Below are 26,420 nucleotides of genomic sequence, written 5' to 3'. Positions count from 1 at the left end.
ATGATGGCACATCTAAGGACAACACCGGTATGTGATCTGAAGGTGTCTTAGGGAGATGTTGAACGTCATTCACCCAATCCTCCCCACCCCCCCTCCCCCCCCATGCTAACCAGTAATCAATCCTGGACCAGCTTCATTGTACTGTTAAGGTATATGTGTCTTCTTGTTTCCGTAGGTTGTGCAGTCGCCATATGTCTACTATGTGGCATTCTTCCATGCCATTACGCCTCCGCTGCTTGTTTGTGATGCTCTCTTGCTGTTATCGATCTGTCATTGGTAGTATCCAATGCTACAAGTCTCCACCCCATAGTATCTCCATCTGCGGTAGCTTTCTGTTTGTTCAATATGTTCATGGAAAACCCCGATCGTCTATATTAAGCCAGTATGGGTGATCATCCCCACTCTGGAGCCACGCAGTATTCCAGTAAGGATTATGTACCTGCCTTGATCGTCCATGATGGTGTGTTCTACTCTGGATTGCACTCCCTTTTTAATCAGGATCATGACAGTAAGAGGTGTAGGAAGAGGCTATTGTTACTTCCGTGCACAGTTTTCCTACTCCGTTTTCAGTATGTTTAGTGGGTTTCTTGTAGCATAGCGATCTCTACTTGGTGTCTATCCAGGTATGCCAACACCTGTCTAAGTTTCCTTGGGTCGTTCAGGCCTCTCACGTTCCAGGTAATCGATTTCAGCGGTGCAAGCCGACCGTGGCTATGCATTTGTGTGTGTAGGGTACATATATATGTGCGTGCTCAGTGTTATTTCTGCATGTGTATTGATAGTGTAAATTGAAAAGAGGATACTAGTGCCTAACAAAATAATCTCTCTCCCCCCCCCCCCCCCCCAACCCTCCTGCATCCCAATCATGCTGGAGATGTCCCCATAGAACAAAACACTAATCCATATGTTAAATAGTACTGCAACGTTGAAATTCCATGCCATCTGGTAGTCAACAGTTCGGGGCATACGCCAGTGGGGGCATACGACAGTGGTGTCTAACCTGAGTCCCATCTCACGCCCCCGCTTGGTGAGGGGCGGGCCATGAGTATTCATTTCGTATGATCAGCCATCTTGTTGTCGTTTAACTTGTTTCTAACCCAGTTATGTGGCACTCATTTCACTTCTCCATTTTGTCATCTGTCGCCTGGTTGTCGTCCTTTCCGATGTAGTACTCCTAGTTCCTTAGAGGTTGACAACTCCAAACAATCCATTTAGTCATCTTCAGTATGTTGTCGTTTTTGCTTTTTGCCAGCTATTCGTTTGTCTGTGTAGTCCATAGCTGCATTTGGTGTTTGGTACACCGACTATGCATATATTATTTTGTCTTGATCGTGCTTCCAACTCCTTATTTTTGGCCTGAATTACCGCTATCACTTTTCCCATGTTTAGACTTTTGTACTTCGTTCTTGCATAGTATCTTTAGTAGCTGATAGCGTATGCTCCATTTCGTTTAACCTGCTCGTTTTGTAGTCGTTATCCATTTTTAGATTCAAATGATCGGTTTTACCATCAATTGATTGCAGACTTTGCTGCATAGCTGCCAACCTGGCGGCAAGAGAGTCCGAGGGGTGGCTTTGCTCTTCCATGTCCATCGCTGTTTCCCTGGTTGCCCTTGTGGCCTTTCCCAGTTCAAATGTTAGCCTCGGTTGGGCTTTATCTGTTTTCCCTATTTGGGTTTCGAGCGTGGTATTAGGGCCCTTCCCCACTAGGTGCCCGATGTTTATTTAGTACTTTTGTTGCACGCTTGCCCTGTATTTGTGCACTAATGGTCTCCCCTGCCTGTCAGCAATGCTTTGATCACTCTGAGCTTCAGAGTGGACAGTTTCCAGGAGTCCCTTACCGCCCTTCACCTTTCTCCACACTGCACAAATGATTGTGATGCAGTCTCTTTAGCTGTGGTATTCACACTGTTGCTTTACATTTTTGCCCAGCTATGTATCTTTAGTCGCCCTTGCGCACTTGGAGTGGTCAAATTCGTTATTTTTCTATTTTGGCTGCTCGGCAGTGTGTCCCCCTCCGAGCGACTTGAATATGGCAGCACTAGTAACATTCGCTAGTGCGTCATGGGACCTCCGCTCCGCCCCAGTCCTCCATTGACTTAGTGGAGCAAGCACAGGATCCTAATCCCACACTCGCCATCGGGTCAGTAGTTGTCACTTCCCTGGGTGTGCAGCTGCCCGGTCTACTGGCACCGCGTTTCTCGTGCCTTCTTTGTCGATCTTCAGCTAGCTCTTCCCTCACAGTGGGCTCCTCAGCGCGTTCCAAGTTTGTTGTGTGCTGGCTAGCCTTCAGCCGCACTGTGTGTGTCACGCGGTGCCTGCGCCAGTAGCGAGAGTCGTCGGCGCAAGGCTCCCGCCGGGGTAGTTTGAGCTCCCTAGTCTATCTGCAACCCCAGTGCCAGGGTCTTTGGATGTTTCAGCAGACGCTGCGGCAGTCGCTTGCCTGTTAAGTTCCCGGCCTTTAGTTGGGCAGCGCTGCCATTTTACCTGGCCTCTCCTGTCGCGATTGTCGATTTTAAGGACTTAGAACAGCAGCAGCCGCGGTGAATTTAGTTAAATCGAGCCACCACTTGTTCTGTTGACATCGTCCAGCCTTTTTTCCGTGTTTGCGTTTGCTGTTATCAGTATAATGACAGATTAGAGGCTCGCAGCGGCTGAGCTGCACTAGGGTGCAGCCATCTTGCTGTGGCTCTCTAGCGCCCTCCCCTTTATTATCATTTTAACACCCAAATCCCTCGTGTTCATTATTATTATTATTTTTTGGAGAGTGTGGCAGTGCTTTTTTTGGGGGGGGGGGGGGGGGGGAGGTGGGTTATGTAGTAAGGTTCAACATTTTCTACGTCTTTGTTCATGTCGAACTTCTCATACGCCTCATACTAACGTTGGTTGAATACACAAGTGATTTGCGACTTTGAGGATTCATATGCACATGCCTGCAATAACTACTGTTAACTAACCACCCTGTAGTTTTGGGCCCGAGCTGTATGATGGGCGTGTCATTGCCATTTCGGTTATTGCCCTATAGTTAAGGGCATTAAGGCTACTATCACTCCCAATACAAATAATTGAGGGCAGGGCTGAGAAGGAAATATTTCTTATATGAAGACACTGGGGGAGAAATGGTTCCTCTCTCTGTGATACTTCCTTGGCCTCTTTAAAAGCAGCTTGTTAACACACGGTTATCTTGGGCTCCTCCCTTTGAGTCGAAAGCCCAATGAATAAACTCAAATGTTCTTCACAAAAAGGACAAAGCTTTAAAACTGCCTATCACACCTACAAATGCCACAGTATTGAGAGGGACAGGTTATTTTCTTCGTATAAGTAGGCATTCTGTTTTGTGGTGATACCAGATGTCACCCTTAGGGTAGATGGGTAGGGTCCTGCACCGAAGAGCACCCTTCCTTCCCTTGTCATCACAGTAAGTATTTTTGAGTCCAACTAGTGATATGGCAGTTGAGGTAATCATATTAGATGCTAGCACCAGTCTTTTTCAGCCTTCATGAATCCGTAAACTACAACAAAACCATCCTGAGACTTGTCTTCCTGAATTGAAGGACCAAAAGACTATCATGTGCTGTGGTAAGAAGAATTGGAAACATCCTGGTCAACTCTCCCCCACGCTCTTCCTCTGTGGCTGAGCATCTTACATTGGTTGACACATTACAAAACAGAAAATATGAGACCTAGAGAATCAAAAACTGAAGCTGCTGAAAAATTATAGGTAAAGTTATAGTTGCAGCTATGTTTCCTAATGTATCTACCTCTTATAATACGTAGAGCCCAGGGCTCTCCACTGTTTACGTCCCCCAGTTATGTGACCACTGACTGACGGCGCCGGCAGATGTTATGCTACTACCAGCATCCACTCTCAGTGGAGTTTGAATGGTGAATGGCATATGATCTTAACTCCTTCTAGCAAATTTGAGGCTAACGATTCAGACAATATCTGACGCAGATTGTTTGAGGGCGTAATTGAAAAAAATCTTGATGTTTCGCCAAGATGGGTATAATCCTGTGCCATCCTCTCACAACATTCTCGCCAAGAGGCATAAAAAGGCTGCTAGGCAGACACATTGATATGACTGTTTGGTACAAGTGTGTTGTTTGCTGATAGTCTGGAACCTGATAGTTCCACAATAGTAAGCTAAGTCATAGGCATGGAACTGTGGCCATTGATGGTTACAGTACCATGGTAGGGGGCTCTCTACAAGTAAAATATGTTGAATATGATATTAACATAACCATATCTTAAAACGTGCATGTACCAGTGCGTACTGGGGGAATTTGATAAACTTTTACAAGGTTCATTATTAACTCTTAGGTAGAGGTGAGGGATAAATTGATGTACTAATTGCTATTTTCTGGAGGATAATGGTGAGAGAGCATGATGTTATTTCAATCATATAAAGGATTTAAGAAAATCAGAAGGACTCTCACGTATGTTGACTCTTCTGCTGGAAAGCAGACTGCCAAGGATCCATCCATCCATTGCTGTAAGGTTTTTCTTTGTTAGTACTAGAGATATTATGGTGTTGCTTTTGAAGAAGTTAATCCTGCCTAAGGTACTGAGGGCCAGGACAGCTTTAGTGGATTTTAGAAGCCATGTTATACCTGATCCTAGCAACCTGTTGCCACGTGCTATTCTGAATTTTAGAAAAACAAAGCCAGATACCCTAGGTGTGACACTTATGCGCAGACATTGATCGGTAGCTCTCTGTGCCATTTGGTCTCAAGCTGCCACTTACTGACCAGTCCTAAATAGAAACTGGTCTGTGTTTGCTCCTGCTCATCTTTAGAGGGGACTGGTCCTGGCTGTTAACAAGACTGATTTGCTCGGTCTAGAGTGGCATAATCGGCAGTATAATTGTCTGTAAATCGCCAGATTAACATCCAGTAGCTGAGATTAATTCCAGCATTCCACTATCACTTTTTTTTGTTCCTCAGATACCCTATCTGGGGTGGGTATACCTAGACATTCTCAGTGTTCACTGCGTTGTACTCATACTGCAATTCACTGTAGAGCCCCAAATAGTGCTTATGTTCCCGTATAGAGGGACTTGGACTGAGTTTGGGCAGGACTGTTCTTGTTGGAGCAGCATCCAGAGTGATTAGCATATGTCTTGTCTATGTGTGGAGTGGCATGATGGACAGAAAAATGAAATTAAGGATTGAAATGCGGTCCGAATAATTAAACGCGGCAGAGGTGAATTCAAACATTCCACCCATTTTAAAAAAAAAAAAAAATTCTGTTTTTTCAGTTCTGTATTTTTTCAGTGAGTAATTTTCAGAGGATACTTCAGGAGCTCATGCCCAGTTAGGTATTCGCAGTATACATTCCTATTAAAGTTAAGCTGCCTCTCGCGAGCCCGGCTGTGATGCTGTGCAATCTTCCTGGGAGTCTGAATGAGGGCCACTGCATGTAAATGTAAGCACAGGCTGGTCTGAATGAAGTTCCCATTCATCCAGTCTACCATCTGCCTTCATGAGTCTCTATTTAGTAGTGCATGAGGGAAGAGGAAAGTGACAACGTTCTGAAAGCTGACCGGTACGAGGGTGAGATCTTTGCATGGCCTCATAAACTGGCATTAAGGAAGTTAAGGACTAGTTGTAAAAGAGCTGTAATGGTGGGTAACGTACCTCACGTTTACATAAAAACTAAATTACCCTCCCCCCACACCTATGAAAGACTGTGCCATGCACAAGGCCTCTAACCCCCCCCTTTATTTTAGGACCAGGCTCAGTGGCTAACTTAATACAGCACATTAATAATCTTGTAAATAAAGGACGAGCTGCATAACAGAAGTCTGTCTATGCTGTAGAAAATCTGCTATTCACTCCCCAGCGCAGGCCATGCACACAGTAAGAATTGTTGCTTTAAACATGGCTTTCAAGCGGTACAAAAGGGGGTGGTGATGGACGGAGCATCAGAACCAATCAAACACTCACACCCAGTCAAGAGATCTGGGTTTGATCCATCACCGTTCTGTAGCCCATTCTGCCACCCCAGTTCAGACATGGCCATATGCAAATCAGTCTGACCCTGTGCCTCATGGGAACAGTCCAGCCCAAACTGCCAAGTCATGCCTTCCCTGGACCGGAAACAAGCTTCCTAGGACCGGTTTCTGGCATTTCAGCCGTCTTCAGCCAGGCTTGCTTGAATCCCCCTTTTGTACCGCTTTGTTCGCCATAAGTTGGCAGGGTATGCTCAGACGTGAGTCCCTTGCTCACTTTGCCACTGGATTCACTTCGGGCTGGACTGTTCCCATGAGGCACAGGGTCAGACTGATTTGCATATGGCCATGTCTGAACTGGGGTGGCAGAGTGGGCTAAAGAACGGTGATGGATCTAACCCAGATCTGTTGACTGGGTGTGAGTGTTTCATTGTTTCTGATGCTCCGTCCATCACCACCCCCTTTTGTACTGCTTAAACATGGCTTTGGCAGCCAGAGATTATTGTAGATGCTTTTTAAATCTTCGTGGTGATTGTCAGTGTCCTATAGTTGACATTGTTAAGAAAAGGACACACGTATGTGTTAATATGTAGAATTAAAAACTAGCTCCTAGTCAGCAGAGTGCTGTACAGTGTCGAAGGCAGAGATGCAGTCAGTGTGACTCTCAGCAGGAGGTTCTGTGTTCAGAGAGCGCAGGTGAACTATTTGCAGTGTTGCAATGTAGCTTTTTAAAAAGGTGGTCTTCAACTATTTCCTAAAGTGAAGAAATGTAGATTTCTGATGGATACATAAATGTTGTCCCTGGCTCTAAGTGCGTAGGTGGAGAGGGACAGTTGTCTAGTTTTTAGGCCTTGCGCGAGACAGCGCACATGTGCTGTAACTTGAGACATTCTATTGTTTGTTTGTTTTTTAAACCCCTCTAAAGGGGCTTTTAGCCCACCCATTACTTACCATTGGTTGGCTTCATTGCCACTCTTCCTTTTCATTGGTGAGCGTGTGTCTGTGCATGTCTGCCTCATTTAGTCTCCGTGTTTTTGTTTTCTTCCCTGAAGCATGGACCACGTGCTGGCTGATTTTATTTTTATATTTTTTATTTTGTCCTTCCATGCTGCTTCCACTCGGATTGTGGTACCTTATTTTTTTTGTGTGTGTATTGTCTGTACATGCTCCCATGCTGCTCTCTAGTTTGTTTGCTGTTTTTATTGCCTTTCTCGTGCATGTGCTTTTTTATTTTTTCTCCCGCTATTGGCCTTTGCATGCGTCTTTCTTAGAAAGACAGCACGCAATTGGCCCAAGGCGGGTGCATGTCCCGCCTTCTGTTTACTGTGGCCTAGGGTGCTCAGGAGCGAGCAGTAGCGCCATCTGTTTCCAATTATTGCAATTGGAAACAGATGGCGGTCAGTGCTGGTCATGCTGGTTTTCCCTTGTAGCGTGCACACCACTCGCGTCCTCCCCCGCGCAGCGGCGGTAGACGCTCTAAGGAACTCACTCCTGGACCCGCACTGACTGGCAGCTGTGCGCCGGCTTCGACATGCCGCTAAAGCGGATGGTTTGAAGCGTTATATCAGCACACCTGCAGGCCCGTCCTTGGCGCTGCATATCACAGCAGCAGACAACTGGCAGGGCCGCTTTCACAGCGCCTAGTGATTGATTAACACTGTATGCTGCGAATGGCTTTATGGACTGAACGCCTTCGGCAGAAATCTGAGCTAAACGTGCTCGCCACAGACCCCAATCTATGGTCAGGATTAATGTTCTTTACACTCACTGGCACGTTATCACTGGCAGGGCGGCTCAGAGTTGAGTGCTCACTGCTGACAAACGCTGTGTTCTGAAGGTTATGGTGCTGAATGCTGACAGCAGACTCAGCAGTTCATCCTTCTGAGATAGGTACATTAAGTGCCATAAATTAAGCAGTAGTAATAAAGTATGCTATTTACAGCACTTAGAATAAAGCCATTTGTTATACGTGAGGTTGCTCAGTGGCTTAACGCACCTGCTCGAGAGATTGATGTTTATTCTATGGGTCACGTGTGTATTCCAGAAAGACACGTGAGTGTAATAAACATTCTGAAGAAGGATTTGAGTAACCTGCAGGTCAACTCACAACTGGTTTTTATAAGTGAAAGTACAAAAAACACTAGAAGACATTTTTTATGTTAAAATCTTTTTTTAATCAGGTTTTTCAGTTGTATATAATGTCTTCGTATGTATAAAGGTAACACAAATGCTTAACACTTTTTATTATAACTTTTCAACATAATGCACAGCAGCCACAATGCTCTACAACATAGCCAAAAGTTCTGGCTAAACACATAAGGTCCCAAAGGCGAGACCTATTGGCTATGCCAAGGCTTGTTTACTTTTATGTCTTAGGCCCACTGCTCCCCTCGCTCGTTATTTGCTTTCTAGGTTTTTTAAACTTCACTTTCCAGTAAGCCAATTTTTTCAGGCCTGTTTTGTTCAAGGTTCATGACCAAACAACTGCAGAATTTAGTAAATGTAAATATAGTTATATGTGCAGTATTCACTAATGGTGCATTTGTTTTTGACTTGTCCTTGTTTTGGTTGCATTTTGTGTAATGCCGCCTTCTTCCCAAATTGGCAAAGCAAATTGCACGTTTTTCAATTGTGCCAATTGGTGATATTGGTGCATACCTAAATATATGTACATGAGTGTCTTTAGCAGTTTGTATGCGGTATGACTAAATCACACACTATACCATACTCGTACCATAATATACTATACAATAACAGACCATGACGTACCACACCATACCAAATTACATCCAGCCATGCTGTATCATACTATACAGTAACAGGCCATACCACTCTATACCATATAATTACAGTCCATACCATACATATTATACCATACTAGACCATAACAGACCATACTATATCATACTACACTACACTATACTATGACAGGTCGTACCATATCATACTTTTACCTCTGCCCTCCACTGAACCTGCAGGTCAACCTCATTTCTTTGAACCCCAAATTCACCCTTACCTCCCTTTGCTGCTATCCACTCTGAACCCTTGGGTCACCTTCCCTTTACCTCAACCCACCCTTTACCTCAAGTCCCCCTCACCTCTCATTACCTCCTCCCACTCTGGAATCCTAAAGTCACTCATAACTCCCTTCAACTCTACCCATCCCAAAATCACTTTTGTAGAAAAGAAAAAGTATATTAAAAAAATATATACATGTATACTATCCGCTTGCTAACGGCTGTGTGGTAATGTCTGTTTTCCCTCAGGCAGGACACAAATGTTTTAGGGGCACTGTCTGTTGTTTTATGCCCTTTAGGAAATTTGGCGAGCACCTTCGTCTCTTTGATGGGTTGGCCCCTCACTCCAACTCTCCACCGCACCACCCTATACTTACCAGATACTACATAACCGCTTATTACTTACCATTGGTTTGCTCATCATCACTCATTTCCTTGCTTCTCTTTGTTTTTGCTCCGAGCCACATAATGGTGTGGTATAGAGTGAAAGGGCATTGGGTGTAGTGGCAAGTGTGGAGTATGCATGCTGTGGTAGGGAACTGCTTTAACAGACACTGTTTCATATGAAATGACCATTACATTTGCACCGAAATGCAGTTTTACTGCACACAAATGATAATGGGTTTAAATGTCATCTCCTAGTGTATTGATGTGTTTTAATCGTATTCAAATTTGTTTCCACCACACTTCAGAATTACAAAACAAATTTTCTGCATTTGTAGTGATTCTGATGTATTCTGAAACATCAGCACAGTTCATTTTTTTGTTGTGTGCTAGAAAAAAAAACATTCTACACCCTCTCCTCTTGCATGGGTACTCGGCAGGATTGTCACTTATTCTCTCACTTTGAAGTTACAGAAGGAAAAATAAACACCAAGCTTCTCAAAGAGAGAGCTTGACATTTGAACTCTGCCTTTGAATGTACAGCAAATCTGACAAGATAAGAAGATTTAAAGGCCTGTTTACAGAAAACGAGTTTGTGGAAGAATACAGTAAATAAGGTTTGGACAACTGGAGGGACTAACTCAGCAGGACAGAAATGAAGCCAGCAAATAGCCAGAAAATGTGATTTGCAAACTACAATGCCAATGGTAAGCAACTGGTGGAATGCATTCCTAGGTCAGCTTTATGAATGTCCCCAAGATATCTTTAGTGCTTCAACCTAAAAAGGATCACTATCCCTCTCGGTCAGCGCTGGCAGTGCTTTCCCACCCCTAACTTTCAGCCATGCTTCACAGCAACCTCACTGCTGTGTAAACATGGCTTAATGAAGTAGACAAAGCCAATAGCTCTCCTTTAGGCACTTCAACTCCACTCTAATGGCTTCTTAGCTGTGGGTGTGTAGGGAGCTGGGATAAAATCGAATCATCTCCAACGTAACAGCCAAAAAATTGAGATTATGTTGCTGGGGAAATCTAGCATCTTCATGCCCGAACAGTGGAGGCCGATTTACAGGGCTCCGCCTCCTAACACAGTGGATACTGTGAGGAGCTTGGGGATTAGATTTGATGCTGCACTGTCCTTCCACCAGCAAGCCCTCTCGGTGGCTGGCACTTGCTTCCACATGATAAAACGCCTCATTTGTTTTTGATCTACTTCCAGTTACAGCTAGAAAGACAGTCGCAGTTGCCTTAATCCGGTCTCGTCTGGATTACTGCAACAGCCTATACGCAGGAGCTAAGAAGACAGTTCTGAAAAAACGACATAGTCCAATTTGCGGCAGCCTGGCTGGTATTTAAACTGCCAAGGGTGTCCTCTGCTTCAGCAGCACTTAAAACCCTCCATTGGCCGCCCATACATAAAAGGATCCTCTTCAAGATCTTAGTATTCACCTTTAGAACTCTCAGGTCAACAGGACCTAAATACCTCAGGACGAGAATCAAATCTTATATCACCCAACGGCTTCAGCGATCATCCTCTGACAACTTTCTAACACCTCCCTACTTTCACCTGTCGTCCAGAGGTGGAAAGTCAATGGTAGTCCTAGGAACAAAGGCTTGGAATAGCTTGCTGACCCAGCTGAGATTGCGCAGTCAGAACCCATGTTCAAGAAACTTTTGAAAACCTGGATATTTTCTGCCCCAGACAAGTGTCATCACTCATCTTATCTTTCTCCCGACTATGTCTATTCATTTCATACTACAGACCCCCTGCTTTCTGTATCGCCAAAATGCTCCTCGGAGTGAAAGCTGCGCTCTATAAATGCTCTCATTCATTCAGAGCCACTAGAAATGGTGAACTTGTCAGCCAGAAATGCGGTGGTGCCATTGTGTTGGCTTTGTAGATGAAGCTGCTGGGTTTTCAAAATGGTGAAGGCAGACTAGGGGGAGCTAGTGGACTTCCATTAGTGTGGGTTGATGTGGTCATATTTCTTCACGTGTGTGATTCGATGTGCTACAGTGTGTAGGATGTGTTAATAGAAGTTTCCTTTCGTGAGAAATTGACTGCTACTTTTGAGCTCTCAAGTTTACCTATTAAATGTGCTAGCAGCTCATTCAGTCCACGTTTTTTGTATTCTGTTATCTGTAGTCCTAAAGTTATAATGGGGTAAAGAGGATTACAAGTACCAGAATACAAAGAAAAATCTTGAACTGAGTGAGCTCCTATTTGGAACTCCGAAACTTGTGCTCTGTGTGTTTAGTCAGCAGAAATACCCTAAGCAACATGACACTTCTGGACTCAACTTAGACCATGTTGCTTCCAAAAAGCCTATTCTTACTAAAACCATATTCCTTAAAATCTTTTTTTTTTTTTTTTTTTTTTTAACCGTCACAAATACTCACACCTAAATGCACAATTTAACACATACTCAAACACTTACGACCACCTCCTCCCTCCCCCCCTCCCCCCTCCCCCCACCCCCCTTCCATCCTCCCCCCCTCCCCCCTCCCCCCACCCCCCTTCCATCCTCCCCCCTCCCCCCTCCCCCCTCTCCTCTCCTCCCTCCTCGTGCCCCCTCCTCCTGAACACTCATGGTCGCGACTGAACACAAACATCCACATTGGAGAAATCACACCAGGTGCCCTCCTAGCGACTGAAAATCACGCTTAGGAATGCCATCTCTCGCTCACCAACTTATTGTCTAAGAGCTTCGCGCAAAAAATAGACTCCACAATGCGGCAGTTGGTGGAAATCCTGGCCAGAATTGCAACAATTACGCCGGCAGAACGGAATATATTGCCCACGCCTACTGGGGTCATGCTTTGCTGTTGTAAGGAACGTCGGGCCAACCATGTTGCAAAAAGTGTTTTGATCCTTAAAAGCTTATTCATGGTAACATGTTTTCAATGCTTCTTTTGACCACTTATTTGTGTGGGTTGCGCATGTGGCATTTCCGTTGCAGCCTTATTTGCTTTTGAATCACGTGCCCTAAATGTAACGCCATTGATAGCACAGAAAAAAGCCTTGTGTACTTTGAGTATGGTATTGTTAATTGGGCGTCGGAGGGGCGTGCAGTGCCTTAGTTTCAAAATGCCCCTTCTCATCTAACATAGTTGCCCGACGGGCTGGAAATAGAAGAGTGTGAGACTATTATTTATTCATGAGTAGGAGGGCGAGTGGCAGACAGGCGCCGTTGGGGCACACAACAGTGTATAAACAAAACATTTATTTTTTGTTTTGGTTGTGTGGGTTGGTCTTATATTTTTCGAACAAAAAAAATAGAAGCATGTGACTGCTGTGTGCCTTTGTATCGTGGTGCACTCTAATCACTGCTTCTGGAAGTGCATTCTTGCAGTGGTTTGGTATCTGACTTCAGAATAATTAAGACAAGACCATGAATAAATCCCTTCTTGTTTGCGTGGTGTTGGACGGTGAGATGTTGGAAGGGTTTAACCCTGCTGCTGCTTCTGTAAGCGTCGTGTAGCTCAGTCTGTCCGGCTACCTCTCTTTCCATGCATCTCAGTTTGTGGCCATTTGTGTGTCTCCTTTTCTCTCTTTATGCCTCCTCTATCTTTATCCTCACTCTTATGAATTGGAACACAAAGTGGAGATCTGTGATTCACATTACTGTAGTTATATTACCATTTAAGATCTGTTGCTGCGCTGTAATGATATTTATACTTTTTAGTTATAAAGGGTTACTGCTTTTAAGCAGCAACTCCTTGATTTTAGCAACTTTTTTAGGTCTCGCCTGGCGTAAGACTGCGCAGACATGCGCATTCTCGCTAGCGAGATTTAATGATTTGAGGAGATTTCTCTAGTGGGCTTTAAGCCCCGCCCCTCTTTTCCATTGGCTGGCGTCACTGTTTATGCTAAACTTTGGCCAGCCATTGGAAAAGAGCGTCTAGTGACGTACACTTTTCTCTTTTAGGGCCGTCCCAGTTGGACTGGCTGCCCCGACTTACTGCTGGCGTAAAAGTTTTTTTTTATCTTTATGGGGCCAAACACATGGCCCCATAAAGATAAGAAACCAGTCAGGCGAGCCAGTCCAACTGGGACGGCTCTAAAAGAGAAAATAAAGTGGGAGGCGTTGTTGGCGTTGCTTGTGCGCCATCTCTTCTACCTGTTTGAATCCCTCATCGTGTCTGCATTTATTTTGGTTGCTTGCGCTGCTGAGGCGTGTATTTTTTCGAGTCACATTTCTAAGCTCCTGTTGCGCTCCGCTGCTGGCCCCTGTTGATTAGCAAATGCTGTTTTAGAGTTTACCGTGGCTCACCCAGCCCTCCCCCTGGTTACACGTGTTAGAAAGAGCGACACCCGACATGCATGTAATATCAATGCAGATCTTTTTATGTAGCGCTGCGTACCGTTGCTCTAGCCACTCTACATAACCGATGTCGCCCTTGCTTAATTTATAGCACCACATTTGCTCCCATCGGAAATATCGAAACATTAACTTGCCGCCGCTGAATTCGAACTTGTGACTTTGAGGTTCCTGCATTTGTCACCGGCGGTATGTTTAAATTTCAAATTATGTAACCTCTGCTTTAATGATTGGAATAGGGAGTTTGAAATGTCTTCATTCTACTCACAAGGGCTTCGCCAGTTCGCCCCAAGAGTCTTGATTTCGTCGAATTCAGTGACTTTGCCGCCGCAATATTTGTTTTTTCACACTCCATATGGATAGACACTGGTCATGCGTGGCTGCACCACATGCCCAGCTGACGGAAACGTTTTTTTAGATGGAGTGATAATAGTCGACGTTTCACTGACAAAAAGACATAGCTGGGGAGATTCTCAAGTGCGAGTCAATAATATGATACGCATAAACCATGCTGAGCTCCTGGACACAACACTCTCAATGTAAATTGATACTTGTATAGCGCACTACTCACCCGCAAGGGTCTCAAGGCGCTTGTACGAATACCGCTGTGGAACCCATCCTGGCTTTCCCTGTGAGGCGTCCACTCCTGGGCACCCCAAAGGTGGAGGCCAGGCATCCTTAGCGTTGTGGGGGCCGGTGTGGAGATTAAGCAAGCTATTGCCCAGAGTTGCAGAGTGGGACTCCATGATTGGAATGGCACCGAGGCGAGAATTATCAGGTCCGTGGAATTTTTTTAGCCCAAGACCCGCCGAGGCGGGGAATTGAACCCTGGTTCCGGGCTAGACCTCTGCATCAGGGTCTGCCGCTCTAATCATTGAGCCACACTTCTCTCACCCAATTAGTGAAAATGTGTCCCAGTGACTTATCGTACCAGCTAGTGCTCCGACAACGTGAGATTCATTGGGTTTTTAACTCTTTACTGCCAGGGCTTTCCCACGGGGGCTAAGCCCTTTTTTGGATGTTTGGAAGTTAGGAGTAGCTCACGTTTATACCTTCATAACCTTTTCCCCCCACAGAAGGTATCCACACCAAATTTGAGTCCTCCTTTCGGTCTGGCTTGACAGCGCAGCTGTCGTGTAATCAATCTAAACAAGCATTGGCATAGCCAATAGGTCTCGCTTTTGGGACCTTATAAGTGTTTAGCCATGCAACAGTTGCATAACTAAATACTTATAAGGTCCCAAAAGCGAGACCTATTGGCTATGCCAATGCTTGTGTCTTTAGTTACCACACCCAGTCAACGGTTTTTAAGTCCATTATATCCGTCGCTATTGCTACAGCTTAGGTCTTTCCTTGCGGCTAGGACCTTTTCTAGTCTTTCCTCTCTCTATGCCGCACAGAGCTTGTCTTCCCTCTATGTCGGGCTTAGTTTGTCTTTCCTCTCTGTCGTTGCCCGGGTAGGGTCTATGGCGGCTCCCAGTGGCAATCCGGCAGAGGGGGGGGGCATGGGGAGGAGCAGAGTGAGGTCCCAACCTGGTGGAAGCGAGGGATCCGAGAGGGTGCGTGCCGGGGGTGAGCACAGGGGATACGGGCTGGAATAAGCGAAGGGGGTGGGAGAACTCTAGGCACTTGTCTTTTTAAGGTGTAACTGTCTAACTTTATAAGGGGTTATTGTTTCTCAGGGATCGGCGGCTCTGGCTGCTATGCTACATTCTCTTTACAACAGCCAATCGCCTCACATATTCCGCTCCCATCTTATCGAATTTAGATCAGAATGCAGATTTGATATTGCGCAGATTCACACCCCCAACCCGGCCTGCCCAGAACATGTTCCAGCGTTTCTTTAAACAGCTTTTAAGCAAGCGCGTTTGATTGGGGGCAGACATCCCTCCTTGCAGAGGATAAAGGGACTGAACTCTAGTAATTAACAAAAATGGGTGCTGAAAGCCCTTCTGCTATAAAGACATTATGGCCAGCTGTCCCCTTAGGCAACCTCTTCCAAGATAATTGTGCCTAGGACTGAATCTAATTGCACCACTCCTGTCTCACCTCGCTCTGCTGCTACTACTTTCACCACCTCTTACAATCTTTTTGTTATGTGTTCCTTTGTAATGACCAAAACGAACGTCTATCCATTAGTTTCGACCCTCCTCCATGTGCCGTTTATAATTATTGTAACTAGTAACTGTGACTTAGTATCTATTGTAATGAAACCTGTTTTTATTGTACAACGCTCTTAACACCTTTTGGAGAATGTCCTTGCTATATATAAATGCATAAATAAAGTAAAAGGAGGCCTGAAATGAACCTTGGTATAGAACTGAAGCGAGGAATAGAAGACTGGGAATTAATTTAAGAAGGAGAAAGGGACAGAGGAAAAATGGCAAGAAGTTTGTCGCTTGTTCTGTCACGTATTGATTATGGTAATGCCATCCTTAATGGAATCCCCAAGGTACACCTAGCTCCTATCAAAGCTGTGTTCAACCTTGCTGCCAGGCTCATCGCGGACTGCAAACGCTTCGATCATATATCCCTGGCTCTCAAATCTCTTAAATGGCTCCCTATCGAAGGCAGATCTGCCTACAAAACCGCCTGCATTACTCATAAAGTCCTCCACCAAAACACACTGCATTACCTCTCAAAGAAACTCCACACTGCGGGCTCCACTCGACCTCTGAGAAGCACCAACACCCTTCTCCTAATCCCACCTCTGCATAAAAAGAAAGCTACACAATCTCGCTCCTTCTCTGGCAATGTCCCTATTATCTGGAATGCCCTCCCAAAAAACCTGCGCTGTAAACCCTCCTATTCTAGTTTCAAAAAAGACCTCAAAACCCACCTCCTCAATTATTATTGGGGTTCCTAACCTCTGTCCTACTCCTGATTTCTTATCTATCACACTATATTTGCTCAGTAATTATATACCCTGTTCTCCTGTTTCACCATTTACCTAATTACTTAAATGTATAGCTCCTGCCCCTTTTTATTTATCTGGTTTTGTATAATGCTCATGTTGTCTGTACTTTGTAAATTTTTGTTGCACTACCTTTCACATGCTTTTATACCCTATGTGCCTAATACTATCCTCATCTTGTAAAGCGCTCCGATACCTCTGGATCTAGCCAGCGCTTTATAAAACCTTCAAAATAAATAAAAATAAAAGTTATTAAAGGGGGTCCTAGAGAGAAGGAATGGGACCTGGAATGTTGATTTTAGTTATTCAAGAATTATGTTAAGAGCTAGGGTGATAGTTGACAGAAAGAGGGCTGTTGAGGAGAGAAAATGGGCAAAAGGTAAGACAAAGTGGCTAGCTGGTTAGTGGACACGCAGGGATTTGGAATGGCTGCAGAGGAAGGAAGGGAGTGCAATACATGAGGATGGGAGTGAATGGCTAGAGTTGAGAAGGTGAGAATAATTGTTAGTGGAGGAGAAAGACAAGCAGACAATGGCAGAAGAGAATGGCCGAGAGTAAGAAAACGCAAGAGAAGTAGCGAAGAAACGGGGACGAGGGAAAGAAGGGTGGGTGAGTAAAGTTTAGAAGGCTAGGTTTTAGACGAGAAGAGGATAAATGAAAAGAGGTGATGGCAGAATGGTATAAGGGGGGTGGGAATGTGGAACGGTAAGACTTAGAATGTATCGAGTTTAGTGAAGATATGATTACAGAGGGAGTAATGTGCACAGAAATAGAGCTGACGAAGTGTGAGAAGGACGGGGTGAGGGAGGGTAATTGGTGAGGAAAGATAGCTGAAAGGAGAGGCATCGAGAGGAGCTTACATGGGAAGGTAGTGATATGAAGGGAGTGGGAGGCAAAGAGGTGAAATTTGGATCCTTAAATAAGAACAAAAGATGGGAATGAGGTGATAAAAGCAAACACCTATGGGAGAGCGAAGGTGATTTCTGCAGGAGAATGTGCTAAGAGAAACAACAAGCATTGAAAATGCAATAGGTCTCGCCTTTTATTAAGTTAAAGCCATTTGCTTTGCTAATGGTATTATACAGCAAAGCAAATGGCTTTAACTTAATAAAAGGAGACAGACAGACACAAAATTGTTCTGTTTTTCCTTTTTTTTTTGCCCACATGCAAACCTGAATGATACTGAAAACCTTGTGAACTAGCAAAAGTGTCTTAAATATACTGCAAGAAAATGTGATATTCAGTGACGAGGCTTATTTTCCTATGATAACAGCTAATATAACGGACATTGCAATTATATCACGTTTTCAATTTTAAAAGCACATCTTACCAAGTACGTTGAAAAGAGGCTATTAATATTGAGATTTACTTGTGAAGTGGTGTCCGTCCGTCTTTCACCCCTTCTCTCCCCCCGATATTCCTTTACCACTCCTTGTATTATCTCCCCAGAAAGAGCCCACCCCACAGATTTCAAATTATCTCTCTGTATAGAATGTGGTTATTCCACTTTCAAACTTTGTGAAGGATGACATTTCTGCGTGCAAACCCCTTGCCTGCATAATGTATAGAATTCATGCACTGGTGATGTTCAAACTAGACCAGGACTACTCGTAAACTTTGGTTCCAAGAAACCAGTCCAACCTACTCGTCTTTTGGATTTCAGTGGTAGAGCGGTTCACTTTACTTGATAACCCCGGTTTTAAATACTCTTGATTTGCATATATCTTCGTACACTTATCAGTGATGCAATTCTTGGGTCTGTTTACGAACACAAATAGGTGTGCTCATCGCTCTCGATTACTAAATACAAAAAATAAATGTAATACCTTTCCTGGCCGCCGCAGTACATTCTCCTGCCAAGAAATATTAACACTCCATATTGTTTTTCACTGTGGTGAATTCCCTCAGCAACCAACTTTAAATTACAGATGGTGTTAACATGCATGACTTTCTATTATATTAGATTATATTCAGTTATTCGTCTTTATTGCTTTGACCTAGTTAGGATGGACTGTCTGAAAATAATTAATGTCAGACTGTGGTTTTTCACTGATCACCAAGGTCTTGTCTGGCTACTTTCCATAAGATCATTACTGCATGAATTGTCCAAGTATTTGTCAATAAATTGCTATCACTGCCCAGTTTAACAGCCTATAAGTGCAGCACCAGTTTGACTATTTTGTAGCGGAGTGCCCTGTATGGAACTTGGATATTCATTGGCAGTTTCCTTTTTTAGCCTAATGTCTATATTTCCCCATTTCTCTTTGCAGAAAGAAATCCAGGCCATGAGTCAGTGCCATCATCCTAACATTGTGTCGTACTACACCTCGTTTGTAGTGAAGGATGAACTGTGGCTGGTGATGAAATTACTAAGTGGAGGTGAGTGGTTCTCAATCTGCTCATAAAATGTACCCTCCAGCTGCTGTTCTTATAGAGACAATGCTATAAAGAAATCTGTTGAAGATCTATGTTGGGTATGTTTCAGGCTTTGGAATCGTTTGCCTCTTAAACTCAATCTAAAATATTCCCCTGTGTCGAATGATTGCTTTCCATGATCTATGTGTGATTGTTTTTTAGTTTGGTTCTCCGCATTCAGGTTGCTCCTTGATTAAATGTTAGCAGGCTGCACATTTATCATGGTATGTCTTTTGTTCTGCATGTGCTATTTTATTGACTGAGGAAATCCATATATTGTTACAACAAACAAAATCTTTTGAATATGCGATGACAAAGCTGTGAATCTGGAACCTTATAACTAAAATAGAGGGTTAACAATCTGATGGTATAGAGCTTTTTTAACACAAAATATAAGAAATGGGCTTGGCAGAGATTAGGAAGGGACAGATGTATCGGTTCAGAAGTTTTTCAGAGGGCAAGCTCGAAACTTGGTCAGTTTGATACGTGATCAGTGTAGTGATATCAGCACAGCAACTTGCAGAGTAAGTTGTAACTGTAAAAACTAAGCCTTTCATAAAGCGGTGTATGGAATCTAGCCCCTTTCCATGGAGAGATCACATCAATGGTTGTCTACGGCACCCCCTGATGGTGGGTGACAAAGGCAGTATACCATGTCCCACTACAGTGTTTTCTGGAAGGAGTAAAACTTGTGGAAAAAAGAGGTAGACGAGCACCAAATATGAATCAAACGTAGTGTGCCAAAATAAATTCTGATATTCCTGGATTGACCAGAGCTAATGCAGCACAGGCAGGTGTTGGTAAAAGGAAGCTACAGTCCGTATGATCCACTTGGGCAAGATCAGGCAGTTTGCTACTAGAAAATAAAGCTGAAGCCTATGGTAGGAAGTTTGGTAGACTGAGCCCTAAATTGTAAGCTCACAGGTGCTTTATGGGGAACTACTAGCCAACAAGCATTGAAAAAAGCCAGTAGGTCTGGTGTTGGCCGCCAGCCTTGGCTTTGTCAATACTTGTTTTATTTTTTCATAGTTTTTGTTAAGCTTTATTGTTCGGAAAACTGGCAGGCCATCTTCAATCTCAAAACAAAACGTTGGCAAACCGAAAAAAGGTTTTTGGTCTCAAAAAGCAAAGATTGCCATAGTAGTCCCTGGCACTTAAAGGCACAACTTTGTGCGTGGATGTGGTCTTTGTGAATGAGCACAATGCCATCACTTACAAGGAAGTAAGCCAATGGCAGAAGTAGGAAGACCCATTTCCACATGCTGTGTCTTGTAGTGGGTGGAAGAAAAATGTGAATGACCCAATAGCAGACAAATGGCTGAAGAGGGCTGGGTGAAAGACCAAATCAATAAATATATTACACATCATATTTGTAAAATCAAAAGATCTTGGTGAAGTACAGATCTAAAAAGCATAGTATGCAAATCCTGCCCATATGAAAGACTGACATATGTCAGTCAAGCTTAAAATAAATCATCCAGAGAGAAATTGAAGAAAGCTGTGTGATGCACATAGCTTTGCTGTAGAAGCCCACTAACCTACTGATAGAAAGTATTTTCTGAGCAGAGAAACAGCTAACACACACATGCCCTTTTTTTTCCTGGAGTGTTTTTAAAATAAAATAAACCTGCTTACGAACAGTTGTGACTGTCTAGCTTTAGAAAAGAAATACAGTGGGGTCGGCAGGGCAGTCGTTTGTGGAAGAATGCTTAACACCGCTCATGGCTGTATTACTTTGTATGTCTGCAGTTTGTGGTCTTGGACAACTAGTAGGCAGACTTCTGACAACAGCTCACTGTCATGCCTATTTAAAGTCTCACTAGGAATATCAAGGGTGGTTGTCATGTGGACTTCAAACCGCCCATCTCCTCAGTAGGCAGTGGTTGCCTAGAGCAAGGTAAATGGTGTGGCCATCAGTGCTTTAGACTGGGCATTTAAAGCAGACTTCTCTGCACTGGTTGCTGTGCTCCGAATCCGTGTCCTGCTGTCAGTGTGGCTTTCAAATTTAGGGCCACTTGGCCTGGCGCATCCCCAGCAACCAACTCTACTTGAACATTTGTGGGTGACAGAAAGGGCTGTGTTTAGTCTGCCTAGATTTTTTTCTGGCCCGTGCACAGTCTGGGCTTGTGGACTTTGAAATCCAGGGCCCTCTTGGTGTGGCTGCACCACCAGTAGTTAAGACTGGTAGAACCCCTGTGGCTGGCTGTGTTTAGTCTACGTACATTGTGTTATGGCTGTGCACCTTCTGGGCTTGCACAGCTCATTTAATGTGTAACCAGGGCCGTAGGTTGGTCAGTAAGATTGGGGGGAGGGAAGCTTCAAATTTTCCAACAATCACGCTGGCATATAATGTTAGAATGCATTATGCGAGGGTGGGGCGCATGCGGGGGGCTTAAGGGACATTGGAAAGGAAGAGGATTATAGATTGGTAGGGGGTACTAAGTGAGGTAAAACATAGTACTTTGTAAACTTACTTACATTTTTTAAGGCTTTCACAACCGAGAAAGGGAGTGTGTGTAGGTTTTTGTCTGTGGTTGCATACAAATTCCTGGTGAAATCCAATAGAGACCTCACCAAATCTGACTGAAAGCACTTGTATCCAACTAATTACCAGCAAATACATTTATTAGGGGGGTGTAACACCCCAAACACCCCCTCTGAAGCTACGCCCCTGTTTGTAACATGCCCAGTGTGTGCTTGAGTGCTTGCCCTTCTCTGCCCAGAGATTGGGTCAGTCCCCGTGCACGTCTCTTCTTTTCTGGGGCTGGTTGCCGGGGCAGTGATGAGCACATCGAGCTGCAGCCCGCAGCCCGCACTGCTATGATTTGGAAGGATTTTTTCTTCTTACCATGGCAGGGCATGCTGAAGCCTCGGTCATTGACACTGGTGATTATTTCTACAATGTGTTGCATGCTGCTGTGTGCTTGATTGTTAATCTATCTGTGTCTGTCTGTCTGTCTGCCCGCCCGTGCGCCCGACCTGTCAGGGTTCTTCTGGGCCTGCCAGCGAAGGCTTTCTATTTATAGCCTGGCTAATGTACCTGCCACTGTGTATATATACTTGCTTATGTGCCTGTCTGAGAGTTTACCTGTTGAGCCATTGTCTCTGTGTCTTTCTATGTTGCAACCTGTGTTTGTGTGCAGGTGTTTTTGTCAGTCTGCAGGAGTCAGGAATACACGTGGAGCACCAATGTGGAAATTGAACAGATTCCCATCAATCTAACCATTTAGCAAAATGTACATTAATATTTCTGTTTTTGAAATGGGCAAAAAATATTAATTTCTGAGAGGTTGTGGAAACTGGAATAAAATGTTCATTACTGTAAGCATTGTGGAAATAAGAAGCATTTCTGAAATACTGCGATGCCTTGGAAAGTCTGGTAATAGAAAGGTGCACGCATTACTTCCATTGCTGGGTATTGGTGATCTGTTATTGAGTAAGGAGCCTGCATTATGCAATTATCTGTGCAATGCACAAGCTATTTTTTTTTTTTTTTAGAACTTTTTGATTTTCTGAATACAGAACAGGCAGATAAACACAAAACTAGCGCTTTGACTAGCGGGAGTCTGCGCTAAGCCATCAGTACAGTATACATATCTGCCCCTTCGACTTATTACCCAGTCTTGCCAGTATGCACCAGTTATAAGCATTTATCGTTTTACTTTTTAGCATGAATCCGATTACAAAACGTGCCACAGCGCTTTACGATGATTGGAGATTTGAGGCATGAGTTTAAGTAAGTTTATGTTGAATGATATAGAAACACAAGGTATATTATTTAAGAACAGTCAAAGCAGAACACGTGATATTTTAGAAAGGCCATGCCTGCAGCAATCCCTGCTGGTGGGTGACAAGGGCAGTACACCATCATGTCCCCTTGCAGTGTTTTCTAGCAGGTGTAATACTCGTGGAAAAAAGGGTAGAGAAGCAGAAAATATGTATGAAACAAAGTGCGTCCAAATAAATTCTGATGTCCCAGGATTGACAGGAGCTAATTCAACACAGCTAGTTGTTGGTAAAGAAGGAGGCTTCAAGTCCTTATGATGATCCATTCAGGCAAGAGCAGACTGTTAGCTACTGGAAAACAAGCATTTGCAATGCGATAGGGTCTCTCATTTACGAGAGTTTGTGCTATTGGTATTTACAATGCTAATAGCTTAAACTCTCGCAAATACGAGAACTATTGCATAGCACATTTTTTGTGTCAGTGCCCCATGCCGCGCTTTCACGTTAATGGAGGCCACGCCCCTTTCTTTAGACAAACCTTGTGTAAAGAATGGGGCATGGCCAACATTAAAGTAAAACTGTGCATGGGGGCTTTGACATAAAAAAAAAAAGCATCTGAATGGGTGCCTGTGCGGAGAGAGGACATGGGTAATATTCCCACTTCTCTCTGGTATTAAAGGACGGACGCTTCCACCCTATCTTAGACTTGTGCACTCTTAATTATGTTCTCCAGAAACCGGAGTTCAAAATGCTCATGTTGGCTCAAGTTTTGTCTGCCATGGATCCCGGAGACTGTTTGGCAGCGTTGGATTTGCAGGATGCTCATTTTAAAACCCTGTTCTGCCTGCCCATAAACATTACCTGCGGTTCACGGTGGGTCACAAGCACTTTGTTCGCTGTGCTCCCTTGTGACCTTGGGTGTTCACCAAGGTGATGCCAGTGATTGCAGAAGTTTTGCAGAGGACAGGAGTTCAAGTCTTTCCCTACCTCGATGACAGGCAGTTGCCTCCCAACTCCAGGCTACAAAGATTCTCCTGCATTTGCTGGGGTTTTTCATCAACATGCTGAAGTCGCGCCTGACTCTCAGACGCTCCCTTTCATCAGAGCCATTCTGGACACAATGCAGCTTCAGGCCTACTCTCAGGGGTGGTGGGCACAGGATATTCGCCCTAGGATACCAATGTTTTAACCTCTATCCCAGATTTTGGTGAGATTGACTCTGAGGCTGCTGGGCCCCATGAACACCTTTATCTTGCTGGTGGAACATGCCCGTTGACCTATGCAGGCTCTGCACTGGAACCTGCAATCCCAGTGGGCCCAGCATCAGGGCACTCTCTCTGACCTGGTCCTGATATTGGAGGGCACTGCAAAATACCTGTAGTGGTGGTTAATGTACCACAATTGAGCTGTTGGCAGACCCCTCTCCCTTTAACACCCAGATCTCAAAGTGGTGTTAGATGCATCCCTTCTGGGCTGGGGTGGCCATCTAGGAGAGGTGTAGATCAGAGGCCTCTAGTGTCTTGTGGAGTCCCTACTCCATATCAACTTGCTGGAGCTGAGAGTGCTCCATCTGTCACTGAAAGCGTTCCTACCGTCCATCAAAGGGAGACTGGTTCAGGTGTTCACAGACCACACCACTACCATGTGGTATTGCAACAAGCACTGCGGGTGGGGTAGTGAACCCTGTGCCAGGAGGCTCTGCATCTCCTGAAATTTTCAGGACTTTTTTCCTGGTTGTTCAGCACCTGGTGGGCTGTTTGAATGCCAGGCCACACTAACTCAGCCGAAGAGACCATGAATGGCATCTGAATCCAGAGGTAGTGCACGCACTTTTTTTGTTGTTGTTGAGTGAGCAAGATTTGGCTCTCTTCACCACCGCGGAGAACGTGCAATTTCATCGCTTCTACATGTTGGTGTTTCCAAGGAGGCTCTAACTCAGGCTCCAGGGCCCTTAATGACTCCAGGATGGATGGGTGGGAGTTATCGCGCAGCCCTCCTTATTAGAAACGTTTTGTCCCCTGGGATGGGCTCTGATGGCTTGGGGAGGTGGGCCTCACAGCCTTCCTCCCCATAATCCATAATTTCAGCCCTGGTGGCGGGCTCCCCGTGGCATTTAAAGGCTAGGAGGGCGCTCCCCCTCCCATTAAAAAAAAAAAACAGTGGCCCCAGCCGCCATTCATTTGGCCCCAGTAATGGCTGTCAGCAAACTTTTTTTCTTGTTTTGCTGGCAGACAATCAGATTTGCCAAGTTGGGGGGTGGGGTGTGTATTCTCTGGGCCAATTGGAACGCTCATTTTTTGTTTTGTTGATTTGGGTTGAATGGACTTTAGCAAGAGTCCCTCAATCCCAACTTTCCAGAAATCTATATATTTTTTAACCTTAATACCTCAAAAGCTACTGAACGAATTTATACCAAATCACAAAAAAGCAAAGTCTGAGTTCCAAGTTCTAGCTTCCTGACAAATTTGGTCTAATTCTTTTCAAGAGTTTTTGTTGTAGCCTTGGCTAAAGAAGTCAATAGAAAATGCATGGGATTTTGCATTTTGGAACTCCCTTTTTTCCTCGACCCCTGCTTAATGGAAAAAGAATAATTGATGGACAGAATGCTGCACAATGTCAAACATTCACCCCAGGGATCTGAGCCTAAATCCATCGTTTGTTTGCTCTCCATGCCTTTCCAGTTCAGACCCATCCATATGCAAATCACTCTTGACCCTTTTCCCCATGGGAACAGTCCAGTCTGAACTGCCAGGCCAGGTCCTCCCTGGACTAGAAACCAGTATCCTGGGACTGGTTTCGGGGTGTCACCCCTCATCAGCCAGGCTGGCTCGACTCCAATGGCATGGAGAGCACGGGACCCAAGTCTGGGCATATCCGTCCCACTCGGGGTGACCAATGCAAAAAGAACAATGGATGGACAGAATTTCCATTTGTGTCCAAACGAACCCGCACTCCTCCGCAACCTGCATTCACTTTTAAGGCAAACCCGGCAATTACATCAGCAATATGGCATTGCAATCACTGCAGACCACTTTTTTGTTTTCACAATCCCCTTTATTGCCCTCTAGTGGGCTTCACTGGTGAAACAATGCATGCTGGTATACGGAGTCTCTGTAGTGTTTACTTTTCCCTCCAGTAGGTATCCATGATGCCACTAGTCATTAAGTTTTATTATTGCCCTCCAGTGGGCCGCTGCCTGTCATTTGCACTGTTTCTAATTTAAAAGCGTGCTGTTCCGTACTCTCTCGACAGTCCACAACACCAACTCGGCTCTTCTTCCGCGGTGGTGCAGGCTTCACGGCTGGACGGCCGTAACAATATTTTCCATTTATGTTCCAAACGAAGCTGCACTCCCCAGCAACCTGCATTCAGTTTTGTGGCAAAACAGGAAATTACATCCGCAATACTCTTCCTTGCCCAACGTGTTTCGGATAGCCAATATCCTTGATCATGGGCTGACTTGAGGGCATCGCAATCACTGCAGACCACTCGTTTGTTTTCACAATGCCATTTATTGCCCTCTAGTAGCCCTCACAATGGTGTCAGAGTGTGCCTCACCAGGTTTTATGCTGTCTGCTCCGGCCACTGTCCGGTGGGGTCTCATGCATTCGATTCTGGATCCGGGTGAATGCTGGTTGTGCCAACAAAACCTTCCCTGACATTGAACCCGAAATCGATGCCTCTGGCGCTGCC

The 26,420-nt window shown here is 44.6% G+C and overlaps 1 protein-coding gene across 1 annotated transcript in view; it reads left to right on the top strand.

Annotated features, from left to right (window-relative positions):
* OXSR1 (oxidative stress responsive kinase 1) overlaps nt 1–26,420 on the top strand; it is a 677,967-nt gene that overhangs the window by 184,904 nt on the left and 466,643 nt on the right. Inside the window, exon 3 of the mRNA XM_085628862.1 lies at nt 18,857–18,965. Coding sequence (XP_085484988.1) covers nt 18,857–18,965 — 109 coding nt within the window. The remainder of the gene's footprint in view (nt 1–18,856; nt 18,966–26,420) is intronic.

This window comes from Triturus cristatus, chromosome 10 (genome assembly GCF_964204655.1).
Source record: "Triturus cristatus chromosome 10, aTriCri1.1, whole genome shotgun sequence".
Lineage (NCBI taxonomy): Eukaryota > Metazoa > Chordata > Amphibia > Caudata > Salamandridae > Triturus > Triturus cristatus.
This window is presented reverse-complemented; position numbering and strand designations above follow the sequence as displayed.